This window comes from Tripterygium wilfordii, chromosome 23 (genome assembly GCF_013401445.1).
Source record: "Tripterygium wilfordii isolate XIE 37 chromosome 23, ASM1340144v1, whole genome shotgun sequence".
Lineage (NCBI taxonomy): Eukaryota > Viridiplantae > Streptophyta > Magnoliopsida > Celastrales > Celastraceae > Tripterygium > Tripterygium wilfordii.
The window spans coordinates 10,509,389-10,522,854 of record NC_052254.1 but is presented as its reverse complement, the minus strand read 5'-3'; the positions used below and the strand labels follow the sequence as shown (position 1 = coordinate 10,522,854).

At 35.5% G+C, this 13,466-nt stretch overlaps 2 protein-coding genes across 2 annotated transcripts; both read right to left on the bottom strand.

Moving 5' to 3' along the window:
- Positions 1-2,108: 2,108 nt before the first annotated feature.
- LOC119993095 (thiamine phosphate phosphatase-like protein) lies at positions 2,109-4,367 on the bottom strand. Its single transcript, XM_038840020.1, has 4 exons — positions 4,147-4,367; positions 3,388-3,509; positions 3,093-3,294; positions 2,109-2,596 (listed from the first exon to the last, which is right to left on the bottom strand). Exons 1-4 carry the CDS (start codon positions 4,282-4,284, stop codon positions 2,306-2,308), a joined length of 753 nt encoding a protein of 250 aa, XP_038695948.1. The 5' UTR covers positions 4,285-4,367; the 3' UTR covers positions 2,109-2,305.
- A 4,586-nt stretch (positions 4,368-8,953) lies between these two features.
- LOC119993093 (protein NDL1-like) lies at positions 8,954-13,270 on the bottom strand. The gene is made up of 11 exons (XM_038840018.1): positions 13,117-13,270; positions 11,558-11,657; positions 11,011-11,108; positions 10,786-10,874; positions 10,542-10,602; positions 10,373-10,459; positions 10,208-10,285; positions 10,048-10,104; positions 9,880-9,935; positions 9,631-9,766; positions 8,954-9,445 (listed from the first exon to the last, which is right to left on the bottom strand). The coding sequence occupies exons 1-11, from the start codon at positions 13,168-13,170 to the stop codon at positions 9,224-9,226; spliced, it is 1,038 nt and encodes a 345-aa protein (XP_038695946.1). The 5' UTR covers positions 13,171-13,270; the 3' UTR covers positions 8,954-9,223.
- Positions 13,271-13,466: the final 196 nt, after the last annotated feature.

Sequence of the window (13,466 nt, the reverse complement as noted above, 5' to 3'; positions counted from 1 at the left end):
GGTTTATCACCATCAAGGCACCAACCAAGGTGATAACACCCATTATTGGCCCAACCCAATACAAGGCCTAAACAACTTTTCGCAAACAATAGTGTGTAAACTACAGAGGGTTATCACATCATTGTCATTGATGAATGTTGATTTTGATTTGGTTAGCTCAATACAAGGAGGGTAAGGTTGAGGAGGGAATAGATTATATGCGTCAAGTAGTAATTGTCGATTAAAATTATTTTATTGCATTGGTGGAATCGTGTGCAAATTTGAAATCACTTGAGTTCGGTAAAAGATTCATGAATGATTGAGGCGGTCAGCTTGCGGTGGTGATATTGAACTGAATAATAAAATGATTGACATGTACAAGAAATGTGCGAGTATGAAAGACGCACGCTATGTGTTTGATAAAATGCGTGAGGGAAACATTAGGTCGTGGCATCTGATGTTGAAAGGGTATGCTGCAAACGGACGGGGTAATAATGGGTTGTTGTTGTTTGAGTAGATGAGTGAGAGCGGGCTGCAGCCTGATGGGTGGTCTTTTGTAGTGGTTTTGGAGTTTGTGCTAGTGCACAATTTGCAGAAGTAGAAGGGTGGACACAGTTGCAATTGATGAAGACGAAGTATGTGATTGTTCCAAGGATTGTACATTATTTAGGGGGTGATCGATGTTCTTGAACAATGTGGTCACTTGAATGAAGCGGATGAATTTGTTAAGATTGTCATTTGAGCCCACGCCTAATGTTTGGGAGTTTAGGGTTTAGGGTTATGCAAGAATTCATGGGGATATTGAAGTTGAAGATCATTTTTGAGGAGTCGTTAGTTTGTCTTGATCCCTCTAAAGCCAATGCTAGCAAAAGTGCAAAATCCTACCACCTCCAAGTAATAAATATTCTGCTACAAGTGCATGCTTGAAGAGAAGAATAGGATGAGCGAATACTGGTGTATTGACCGTTTTAAGGAAGAGGCATATGGAAAGTTTAGCATATGGAAAGTTGAGAGCTCTAAATGTGTCAGATACACGATATGTGCTCCATGAAATTGACGATGATGCTAAAGAGCGGGCACTATTATATCATGACGAGCGTTTGGCAATTGCTTATGGTTTGATACTCCAACAAGCACTACTTTTAGAATCATTAATAATATGTGGATTTGTGGAGATTGTCACAACGTAATAAAAGTCATGTCAAAGATAGTTGGGAGGGAGTTTATTGTTAGGGATAACAAGTAAAAACAAGTGGTTTCATCATTTCAAGGATGGAAAATGCTCTTGTGGAGATTACTAGTTTATTGTTAGGGTTAACAAGTAAAAACAAGTGGTTTCATCATTTCAAGGATGGAAAATGCTCTTGTGGGGATTACTGGTGAAAATTGGACAATTATTGGGGTTTACAGACGACTTTATTCTCGTTAATCGCTATGTGAAAGTACGTGTTTTTCCCATTGCTCCCTAAATTGTGGACTTAATGAGAAATTTTCCTTTTGTACATTATGCTTGTGTATTGATTTCCACTATTGAAATGTAAATTCAATAATAGATGGTTTGAATATTGTTCTATTCGTGACATTTTTGCAAGATATTCGAAAAGTAGCATTTTTCCAGCCACAATAAAAGTACGAAAGCAGCAATGACATGTTTGTTACTATCTTATAGTTCATTTCTAGTTCTTGATGTACAATTGTTCGCAGTCAAATGTCAATGTTAGCATATTCCGATAAATTTATGACAAGTTAGCAGATTCCGACAGCAAATTGACTGAAATTGGACAAGTGATCTATTTATCGAAATTTGAAACATTCAATGATGAAATTTAAAAAAATTCATGCCAATGACATGATTGCAAACACCCCTATGTTCAGTTTGTTTTACTCTATTAATCTTATGATTTGTCTATAACTAAATCCTTGGATTCAGGGCAATGTCATCTAGTCTACCTTATGATCTTTTAAACACTAAGCTCCTGTTAAAAATGAACCACATCAATTAAACTGCAATTAAGGCATGTGATGAAAATGTCTAGTTAGAGGGCTTTCTTTAAAATGGATTCAGTGAAAAAATTATAATAATTTCACATTATCAGCCGTAGTCTACATGCCCTGCTTCTTTTTAGGTGAAAAAGTGGAACCAAGAGGTTGATTTCATTGATGAATGGTATGCTAATCCAACAATGTAAATGTCACCTGTTTCATAATTGCAATAACAAATCCAAGGTAGTACTAAATACTAATGAAGAACAGGAAGAGTTTTGAGGGTTCATTCCTGTGATGAAGCGAGAAGGTCTGTAAATTACATTAGAATTGCCTTTGGCTGTCAAGGGTTACCAGTCTTGTTATTATCTTCACCAAATATTGTGTTAATAAGGTGGAGAAGGATCTTTTTGAGCTCCTCTCCATCACTCCATTCATGGACTTCTGCCTTCACAAGAGCTGGATTGCTGCAGATGCGAGCATTGAGAGGATAATTCTTCCTTGGCATCACAAAATCACTTTCTCCAAGCTTCAGAGTTGGGCAGAAATCCCCATTTCCATCTCCAAGGTAAATATACCTCACCTTCCCATTTTCAAAAGAGCTGCGGCTGCGGATATGTTCAAACACCAGGCCCTACATTGTGAGCCAAAAATCAAGGTTCAGACTTAAATACAAGGAAAATGTTTCCTTGGGTTGGAAGAGAGAAAACTCAACTCGAAGCTTAACCCCAACACAAGCCTCTCCCCACACTCATTCAGATGGTTCTAGATTACCCTGATAATTCCCTAAAAGATGGTTTGAAAAGCAAAATAATTCCACAGTAAATGGAATCGCAATAAGAACTTTGAATGAAAAAAGTAGGACATGCTGACTTTCCCGTAATCCAGGACATCTACCACACACAAATGTCAGTGACTAATAGCAGCAGTATCTTTTGATATGTCAGTCCAAATAAGATTTTACAGTATGATATATTATTAAGTATAATTATAGATGATTCAATCGAGTAAAGTGACTTGTGTCACTGATCAATTACGGAGGAATTAGAGTATTAGCTACAGAAGATTTATCAGTTTTAATCAGCATAAACATGGACAAAAATAGCAAAAACAATATATCGGAAAGGTACCTTGCACATATTTGCATGGCATAGTCTACAACCATGGGGAGATGACCTAGGATCATGATAAGGCTGTATGCTTAGCCTCCCTTCTTCGTCAACTAAAGTTGGGTTGGTGCTAATCTGTGAGAAGCATCCCAACAAACCATGATGTTCCAAGATTGTCTCAATAAAAAATTGATTCGCATCACTAATTACTCTTAGGTCACATCTGAAAGAACCTCATCTCCATCATTTACAGAAAATCAACATTACATTAAGCAGAAAATAAGGAATAAACTATGAGAAAGTCTTCACAAGTTACCCGAGAGCATGGGCCGAGTTAATAGCTGAAATAATTTGAGGATCTAATGGAGCCCGTTTTAAGCACATTGCAATGTCCTCCACTGTTCTACCTTGTGAATGAAGCTCCTTCATCATCCTATCCTAAAATCCATAAACAAAAAAAATAAAAAATCCAACAGGATCATAATCAATGCAAAAGCATAAAAATTTAAGAGATCATTTTAGATAATCAATGCACAAAATCATCCTTTGACAATCACAAAAGCCATAAACCAAATAAACTACTAAGTATTGTGAACCATTGAAGAAATTACTCCAAAGGTCCTTCACCAGCAATGATTCTTGAATCACGACGCAGGTAATCGAATGGAAATCACACAATGAGACCTAAACATCCTTTAGGTGCTAATCTCCAATTGAAGACTACATTGAACTGCTTGCAATACATGCTCAACACTTAATAATGTATAAGAATACCACACATTGCCACATCAAGCTAATTATTTCACAAAAATATTTTAGAAGTGCCCAAGTATCCAACAAAAAAATACTTAGAACCCTAAATCTTTCAAAATTTAAGAGAAAAGCAAATGACCAATGAAGTCAACCCACTTAGCCTCGTACGATGATATGGCACAATGAAACCAGAGTTTCAGAATTCTCAGGAGTAGTCCTAATTTCATTTCATCGGGGACTAGGGTAGTCTTCTACAGAAAAAGTTGCAAAAAAAAAATCATGATCTATATCTTAAACAGATTAGAGCGAAGAATGAACAAACCATGACAGAGTTCCAAGGCAACGTAGAGAGAAGCCTATCGAACAACGGGGTCAGGCCCATCTCCGTCACCACCCAACTGTCACTATCGCCGTCGATTATCGTCCGGTCGAAGTCAAACAACACAACAATACGCGCCATCTCCGACACCGGGCGACGGTCTCGCAGAAAAGAAATTTCGGTCTTCCACAACGACTGTCCAAGTGCTCTTCGTCAGTTCGTTGTCCCAACAACTATTGGGGAGAATTAATAAATAAACTGCCTGTTTGGCACAGCAGAAACCGGAGCGGATCCGCTAGCGGCGCCGCACGGCGGAAACAGTGGATCCGCTTTTTTTTCAAAAAGTAAAACGTGAGGCCCACACTGGCCCCACATATCTTTGTACTTTATTAGTTTTTTATTAAAAAACAATTCGAACCTACAGTCACATTAATATCTCTATTAATATATTATTCAAATAAATTCTTTATTAAAATATTCTGTCTGTTGTTCTGCATGTATAACAATTTATATTACACATGGGACCCATGTAATATTAAATGTTTATTCATTTTCCTTTAAAATTTATACTTCAAATTTAAGTAATATATCACATTTATTAAATTAAATTTAAGATTAAATTATTAACAACATCATTTTAAAATATAAATTTTAATAAATTAATTATTTTATTAATAAAATTAATTATGCTTAAAATTATATTTATTATATTCATCTAATATTAAATTTAATAATAAATTTTAATATAAAAATCAAAAAATATAATATTATAATACTTTATTTCAACAGTTTTTCCGCTAGCGTCAGTTTTTAGTTCACCAAACACCTCACAGCATATTTCACAGCTTTAAGCTTAGCATATTTTTCACAGCATTTCCGCTAGCATTGAAAATCAAGCTTTCCGCTCTGCCAAACAGAGCCAAATAGAATTATATGGCGTTTTGTCCCACCATTTGTGGGGCCAAAAACATATCAAAATTGGGCTTTTAACTTAGCCCATTGTGTGGTAAGTAAAAGCACGACCAGACTATAAGTTAAAAAACAAGAGAATGTATATTAAAACAATAAATTTTGGATAATGAATTCTAGAATAAAAGAGTGAAAATAAAATTATTTTATTAGTTAGATTAATTAAATAAACATGTTGGGCTCTTATGAACTATCAAATTAATGGGTTACATGTCATTTTTGTTTAAAATTTACTACTCATTACACGAAAGCATCGATTCATGTTATAGTTTTATTTTTCCGTGGACCGTGGTTCAACAATTGTACATATGACTATGTCAATGTCATTTGGATCTTCCCTATTCTAACCCTAAACTATTTTATATTTTCCCTTTTCTTTGCACATACTGGTTGGAGTTTCTCCCACTTGTAAATTGCAATTTAAACCCACCACTGGATGATCTCATGGCAGGTTAAAAGGACCGCAGTTTCGAGCTGAATTCCCTGTTGGCATACGGCAATATGATTAAATTCAACAGGAATAATAAAGATAATAATTAATGCTCCGTTTGTTCGGAAGAAAATCAATCTCTCATGGAAAAGATATCTCAAGTAAATATTTAGAACTAATTTTTAGTGTTTGGACAAAAAAATTGTTAATATTTTTCATTGTTTGTTTGGTGGAAAAACATAAATTTGAGGTACAACATTATGCTTTTTTTTTCTTGTGATGATATAACATGTGTACACATATATTTATCAATGTGTCAATACATAACAACTATAATGATGATGATAACTTTGACATGTACCAAGTAATAAGACTCGAATACTAAATTCCATTTTGAGACTATAATCCAATAGAATACAAAATAATCCAACTTCTTTTAGGGACAATGTCAAACAGATACCTAGTAGTGTACTTTTGGAGATTTAGGTCCAACAAAAAATAATACATGGACATAAAAGTGTCCATGATATGTTAATTTACCTTTATACCCCCAACCTCTTTCTTCTTTTCTCTCTCCTCTTCTCTCTCTCTCTCTCTCGATCTCGATCTATTTTTTCGCAATTTAAAGCTTAAAAAACTTTAGATCTATTGTTTTTATTCTTCTTTACTTTCATTTAGGTGTAGATGTCGGGTACATGATTTTCGTTCAGAATTTTTTTGAGTTTATGAGTGCTGGATTTGAAATAATTAATCTGTCAAATTCCTCAAAATCATTCAAACATGTTAATGTTACTGTTTGTTCAGAATTTTCTTGAGTTTATGAGTGTTGGATCTGAAATAATTAATCTGTCAAGTTCTGTAAAATCATTCAGACATGTTCATGTTACCGTTTCAAACAGTAACACAATAAACAAAATCATTGTCACAAATCCAGACGATTTCGACGACGATTCGCTACATCACCACCGTCGTTAGACTCCCCTTACTGAGATGCACATTACCCAGCCAGATTCTGTCCAAAATGGCCACCGAAAAAGGAGACCCAAAGATGGTCCATTTTGCTTGTATAATGTTATTGTCTGAAACAATAACATATGATCTTAGCTCTCATATTACGATCTCAGATATTATATTACATCTCAAATTTAACGAGATAAAGACGAAGATGAAGACCAATAAAAATAAGAAGAAGGATAAAAAAAAATATAGAAGATGATTGTGGAGGTGCGATGGTGGTGGAGGAGCGACGGTGATGGTGGTGGTGGCGGCGGTGGTGGTGGAGATGGAGGCGGACAATGCACTGATGTAGATGGAGAGTTCGGTGTCTTAGAAATAGGTTTTTTTTTAAATTCAAGGGTAAATGTGAGATTATGTAATTATTAATTTTTAAAAGCAATACTTTTGTGGAAAAAAGTACTTATATGAAAAAGAGAATTTTTGTTTGACTTATGTGTTCAACATTTGTCAACTAGGTATTAAAATGATATTTTCCGCTTCTTTTATGTCTTTTATATAGAAACACATCCATTATTACTTTATTCCACTATATATATATATGGGTGTATATATACAATTGGTTAGGCACAATTACGTCTAATGTTCGATTCCAACTAGCAACGTATTCCTTGGTAGCTTCCTGCATGTGGGTTTCAGCAAGTATGGGGACTTGCTAGTGGGTTGTGGTATACTAGTAAGTTTTCATGCATTGGGCCTCGGCCCATGACTTATCATATTGGCAGGTGCAAAACTTTCATGCGCACGGATCTGTCAGCCCCATGTTTACGTTTATTCAACTGTCCAAAGGGTTAGTTGGACTGCGTGATTCTTCGGTTACCAAAAAAAAGTGTATATATGCCGTCAATGTACACAATATATGTTCTGTACATTCTTTAAATAGAGTATATACACACAATTTTAATGTCGTATTTTATATGTAAGAGGTAGTAGTAGCCTAGTAGGTACACTTTTAATTGAACATAAAAAATTCCTCCAGGTCTCACGTGAAGTTGAAAAAAAATCTGTTTTTTTTTTAAGACAAAAAAAAAAAAACTGTTAATGTAATGTCTTTCATATATATACATATTAAATATGAAATAATTTGAGTACTGTTTTAACCCTTGTAATCTTAGTTGCAGATATGAAATCAAAACAGAGAAGACAGAGATTTAGAAGGAGAAGAATAACAAGGAGAGAGACAGAGAGATGTCTTGTATTTCATTACTTCAGTGCCAATGGCTCATGTGTACAATATATAGACTAATGTACAACGGTCACAAGCACATAAAATAAGATAAATAATTTTGTCAGGTGATGATGTAAGTTCAACGGCTATGTCTTGGTTTCACTGTTCTGTGGACATGTATTCATATTCTAACAAAATAGAGTATATACACACAATTTTCATGTCTTTCATATATGCAGTATAATTTGTAGTCATCGTAAAAAGCTCTTGCGGTTCCATGTATATATACATTTTTAACAAAAAAATTTGCTTAACAAAGTTACGGGGGAAAGTGGAAAATAACATCCGGAGAATAATAAGGAAAGTTGTTTTCCATCTTAGAGCTCTTTATATTGAGCTGACTTATAAAAAATTTGTTTGATTAATTTTATTTTCTATCTTCAAACACCACAAAGTCAGGAAAATATTTTCAATGGTTGATTTTCTGTCAAACAAATGGAGCATAAACTTCAATGTCAGATAATCCCAAAAATCAAAATCACACGATCAAGTAAGAACAAAGATAAAAGAGACACGGAGATTTATAGTGGTTCACCCGATCAACTTGATCTAACAGGCTACGTCCACTTTGTTGACAGGCTTCACTAGATTACGAATCAAGAGTACAATCACCACTTTGTTTCTAGGCTTCACTAGATTTTGACTCAAGAGTACAATCACCAAGAAACATCTGGCCGCACTCTAACTCTTTTTGAAGGAATAAAACAATTGGAATTCATTACAAACACACACAACATTCCCTGTGTTATAGGTCTTCATCTCTTATGGTACATTTGATCAATTCTATAATTTGCTTTGGATCATTGCAATCAAGTTTACTAATTTATACTTGTACCATCTATAGTATAAATAAAATTTGCACTTGCCTGACAAAAAAAATGACAATGCTATAGACCCCCAAATTTGACCCTCAAAAGTCCTCCAAATTTATGTGATATTAAAATGATCATGGATTAAAAACACACATGTAAGGCCCACTTCACATTGAATGAGAGTCTTTTGGGATCATTTTTTGGGGTCTCCAGCATTATTCCAAAAAAAAAAAAACTTGGATCGTTAAAGATTATTGTCCTGTGTTTAAAAAGAACTCAGCGTCAGAAGTTGCAATAATGGCAAGCAACCAAGGTCAAGTCTTTGTCAGCATGTGGTGTGAAAAAATGGGAAGTAGATCTTTCAAAGATTGGGATTCCGGGAGTTCCTCTTCATTATTGCTTGCTCGTCATCATAAACAAATTCCAGTCCTCTTTAGAATTTACAGGCAGCTCGTACATCATTTATGACTGACTACTACAAATGAATGAATGAAAGTTTTCCAGTTTCCACCCCCCTATATTTCCTTCTATCTACAACCGCCTCCAGTTCATTCTATCCTTCTAAACATATCAAAAAGAAACTCCCCAAAAAAATTTGAATCGATTGGAATTCTACCTCTCCCCCACTTACACTTGAATCGAAACACGGGTCTTTATAGGTTTTAGCTTCAACCCCATGCTTTCGGGAGATAGAAGCTCCGGCGATATACAGGATGGACTGAGTGGGCTCCTTGGGCTGTCACTAAACTGGCATGGCCTATACAACCCGTATCCCATGAAGAAGTACTCCATGGGTATCAACATTGCATGGGGCTGCTCCTCTGTTACCATCGATCCACAAGCTTGGACCTGCATGAACAATCATCCTTCCATGAGTGCAGTCCAAAATAAAATGTCATGTTGAAGTGTAAAGCAGTAGCTTGGACATTGCGACCAGTTGGGAAGTCAGAAAAATAATCGATTAGACATACAATTTGATACAGAATTTTATCTGTAACACAATCTGAACCCCTTGCGTTCTAAGGATGGCTTACCTCAACTAAGGCACAATATCTTTTATCCAATTTTGAAGTCATATGGACAGCCTCCGAATGGAAAGGAGAGCTATCCCCGACAAATATAAGAGTTCGACATCTTAGACTCTTCAACCCTTTCGAAATGTCAGGTCTCCTGCAGATTGAGATTGACAAGGCAAACCTCAAACATTGAGATTTAAAATATTTAAATTAATGTCGATAATGCTGTAGCCGATAAAGTACGTGTGAATAAACCATCCTCAATACCTATTAATTGCCTGAAGAAACTGCAAAACATTCATGCTTTTCCTCTCCTCAAGCAACTGAAGAAAGAAAAATAATGGCAGAAGATGTGAAAAATGAAAAAGGGGAAGTACTAAAAATCAGATCGAAATAGATTTGTTATATAACAAGGAAAAGGCTGACGACACTGACTCTTCTGCATGCTTGTACTATATCGGATTCTGGAATTTCTGGACTACCACGAACTTCCTGAAGCATTTTATGGCAATCTCATCACTAAGAACTACAAAATCAATGACAAAATGCACAGGAAAATAAAATCAAGGCAAAAAGGCAACAAAAGCTATAATACCTTGCTGAAGTACCGCTGAAGCAAAAACTCTTTAAGCAAACCACACATTCCGTAGAAATATAGCAAATTCGACATCACCTGCAAAAGACAAGTAATCCTACTTTTCAAAGAGAGTAAACACCAATGATGCTATGCACATATAACATAAGGGTTAAGAAAATAGACCTTGTTATAGAACCACTCAGACCATGAAGGTGCCTTGCATAAAGGGGATACAAGTATCAATCCAAGAACACGTTCTCTATATTTCATCTGTAGTACAGGCTTCAGTCAGTAACCCAACATAGAACTCATTAAGAATATCTTTATCAAATCATTGCAGCCAAAAACGTACAGCAAATAATGTAAGGATGTAAGCACCAGCTGTCACTCCCATGCACATCACAGCATCAAGCCTGAACAATAAAGTTATCATGTAATAAATATGAGAACAGAACGTCATACAAGTGTCAGGCAAAAGGAACACAACATAGCCGTTCTTTCTATTCCTTCCTTTGGCTGATGACAAACACACTACGTAAATGATACCAATCACCAGAACAATACATAATTTTGCTTCTTGAAAACATTGGACTCACCCAAAATAGTTGAGAACCTCGATGATCTGATCTGCTAAATCATCAACAGAAGGCACAGGATCATTCACACAAATAGAAGCAGCTCCCAACTGCAAGAACTCTTATGAAAGTTCCAGAAAAGAAACTATGTGAATAAAAATAGGATGCAGTCTAATCCATATATCAGGTGATCATAAAAAAAAGGGTATTGTAGACAAATGTAATCAAGTCTAACAGTTTACAAACCTCATGCCCAGGAGGACTTATATGGTATATGCAGAAGTTGTGAAGCAGCAAGGAAGCAGCTTCAGGGCAGAAAAATAATCCTTGGAAACAAGACATATCTGATGAAAGAACACACAAAAAAGGAACAACTTTGGTAAGTGCAGATATACAAGTAGCAAAAGTATCTAACATAATTTTCATATTTGCTAACTGTCTGTAATGCACCTAGTCCTTCGAGAAAGGAATGTGTAGAAAATAGATAAGAGTTATAATATCTCATACAACACAAAATGCCATCGCATGTCAACTTGCACTGCCTATCATCTGGTAAAAGATAGAATAAACAACACCCGTGCACTGAGCTCCCGCATTGGGCAGGGTTGGGGACAGATAAACTATGGCAGAAAATAACAGCTCAGGGGAAATCATCTTCCACAGACAAAACTTGCAAGCACACATATGTTACAAAATAACATTGACATTCACAATTATTTTTCGAAATAGAAAATACTTCATAATTCATCAGGAGAAATTAAATTCCAAGGGCTTTGCATCGGACTGTACTTACGATTTAAAGCTAAATCAGGATAAGTTATCAGAGCAGGCTTGTCTTGATCACCACAAACTATAACAGACACAGAACCGCAGCCAGTTTGTACATGATGTTCCTGAAAAAACAAATGGAAAAGAAAAAAATCAGAACAAGATAAATCACCACATTATTGGTAAAAGTAAAAGAGAAACAAAAAAAAAAACACATCAGTGAGAAAAGGTTCTAAATTTCAGTTGCGTAAATGACATTTCATTATTAAGCTGCCATACCACCTAACATTCTGGAGCACTTGTATCTCCCTTCCACGACAAATAGTTATATGGAAATAGTATTTCTTTTTGTACTTTTTTTTAAAAAAAATTACACCCTTTAGACAAAGAAAACTCCCAACTCTATAGTGATAAATTTATTCCCCAAAAGAGCTCCCCCATGTGCACTGCCGATACTCCTTTATGGGCAACCCAAACGAACTTGCCACATCATTCATTCTAATAGAAATTTGCAAAAAGGGGAGATGAAGAAACGAACAAGTGGTTCCAGATGCCAATGATTGTATCCTGATAAAAGCAACAGACAGTCTAAAAGGAAGGCATGGAATATAATTTTATCAAAAGAAGGAAGTGATTTTCAACTGATTTTACGGCCATTAAAGAAAGGAAGTGATTGACAGATAGAGATCTTAATTTTATTTTAATAAATAGAAATAAGACGAAGCAGGCTCCACGAGGAACTAAATTAATTCACCCAATCTCGTTACTTTTTGCCATAGAAAACGGCACACAAGAAGGAAATGATATCCAGAAAGAGAGAAATAACAGCTAATAAACCCAATATATTTATCAATTCTTAGTTGAATAGAACACCAAATCAACAATAAAATTTTCTGATAATGATTTTGAAGGACTAAAAAAGTAAAAACCCCGAAAATTGAGGAAGAAACGTTTACAACAAGATTACACAATTCAATTTGTGATTAAGAAAAAAACTCGCAAGAATAGATTCAACAGCAGATGAGATTAAGTAGAAATGAAAGATCCATGCAATAATTGTATAAAATCTTTCAACAAAAATTTCATAATTTGACAAATGAAAAGAATAGCTGGTTCTACATTAGTAAAGGAAAAAGATGGATTCACCGATTCAGTAAGAACGAAACGCAGAGATCAGGAAGCCCTGTTTATAGGAATCCGTTTGTTGCAGAATCAAATAAACCAGAACAAAAAATTTCAACGTAAAACAATGTGCTCGAAAATAAAACTAAAAACAACCAGAATACCGAAGGAGAAGAAAGAAATCATTTGGCATTAAATTATATGAAATTCCCATCCCAATCGAGCAACGATAGTGGTTCAATCAGCTACGTTTGAACACAAAAGAAACAAAAACCATCGAATCAAACCAAATGCAAATCCATTTGCAACCAAAAACCACAAAAACCATTTGACGGAACAAACACAAAAGCAGTTTCATCGAATTCATCAATCAAACACAAGAAGAATACCAAGAAACAACGACAATACGTATACGTATACATGTACATCACTATTTGAACTATAGTGCAGTAGAAATGAAACCTTTCCGCCAAGGTAGATCGTCTCCATATCCACAGAAACAGAATCATCCGCCATGGCCGCGGTTCTCCGTCTGTCTGTGTATCTCTAGAACACCCTAAACTCTCTCTCCCTCCCTCCCTCTCTCTCTCTCTCTCTCTCTCTCTCTCTCTCTCTCCTCCCCCTCTAAATTCGGTTTGCCTCCAATGGCTTATATACCAAGCGATTCTCTCTCTCTCTGTCTCTCTCTGTAACTGAAAGAATAAAATAAAAAAATAATACGCGATTAACCTCCACCGACGCTTTTGCGACCACCTACTACCCAAACAGACTAACCTGCGACCCTGGTCAAATTTTTTAACCACGGTCAAATC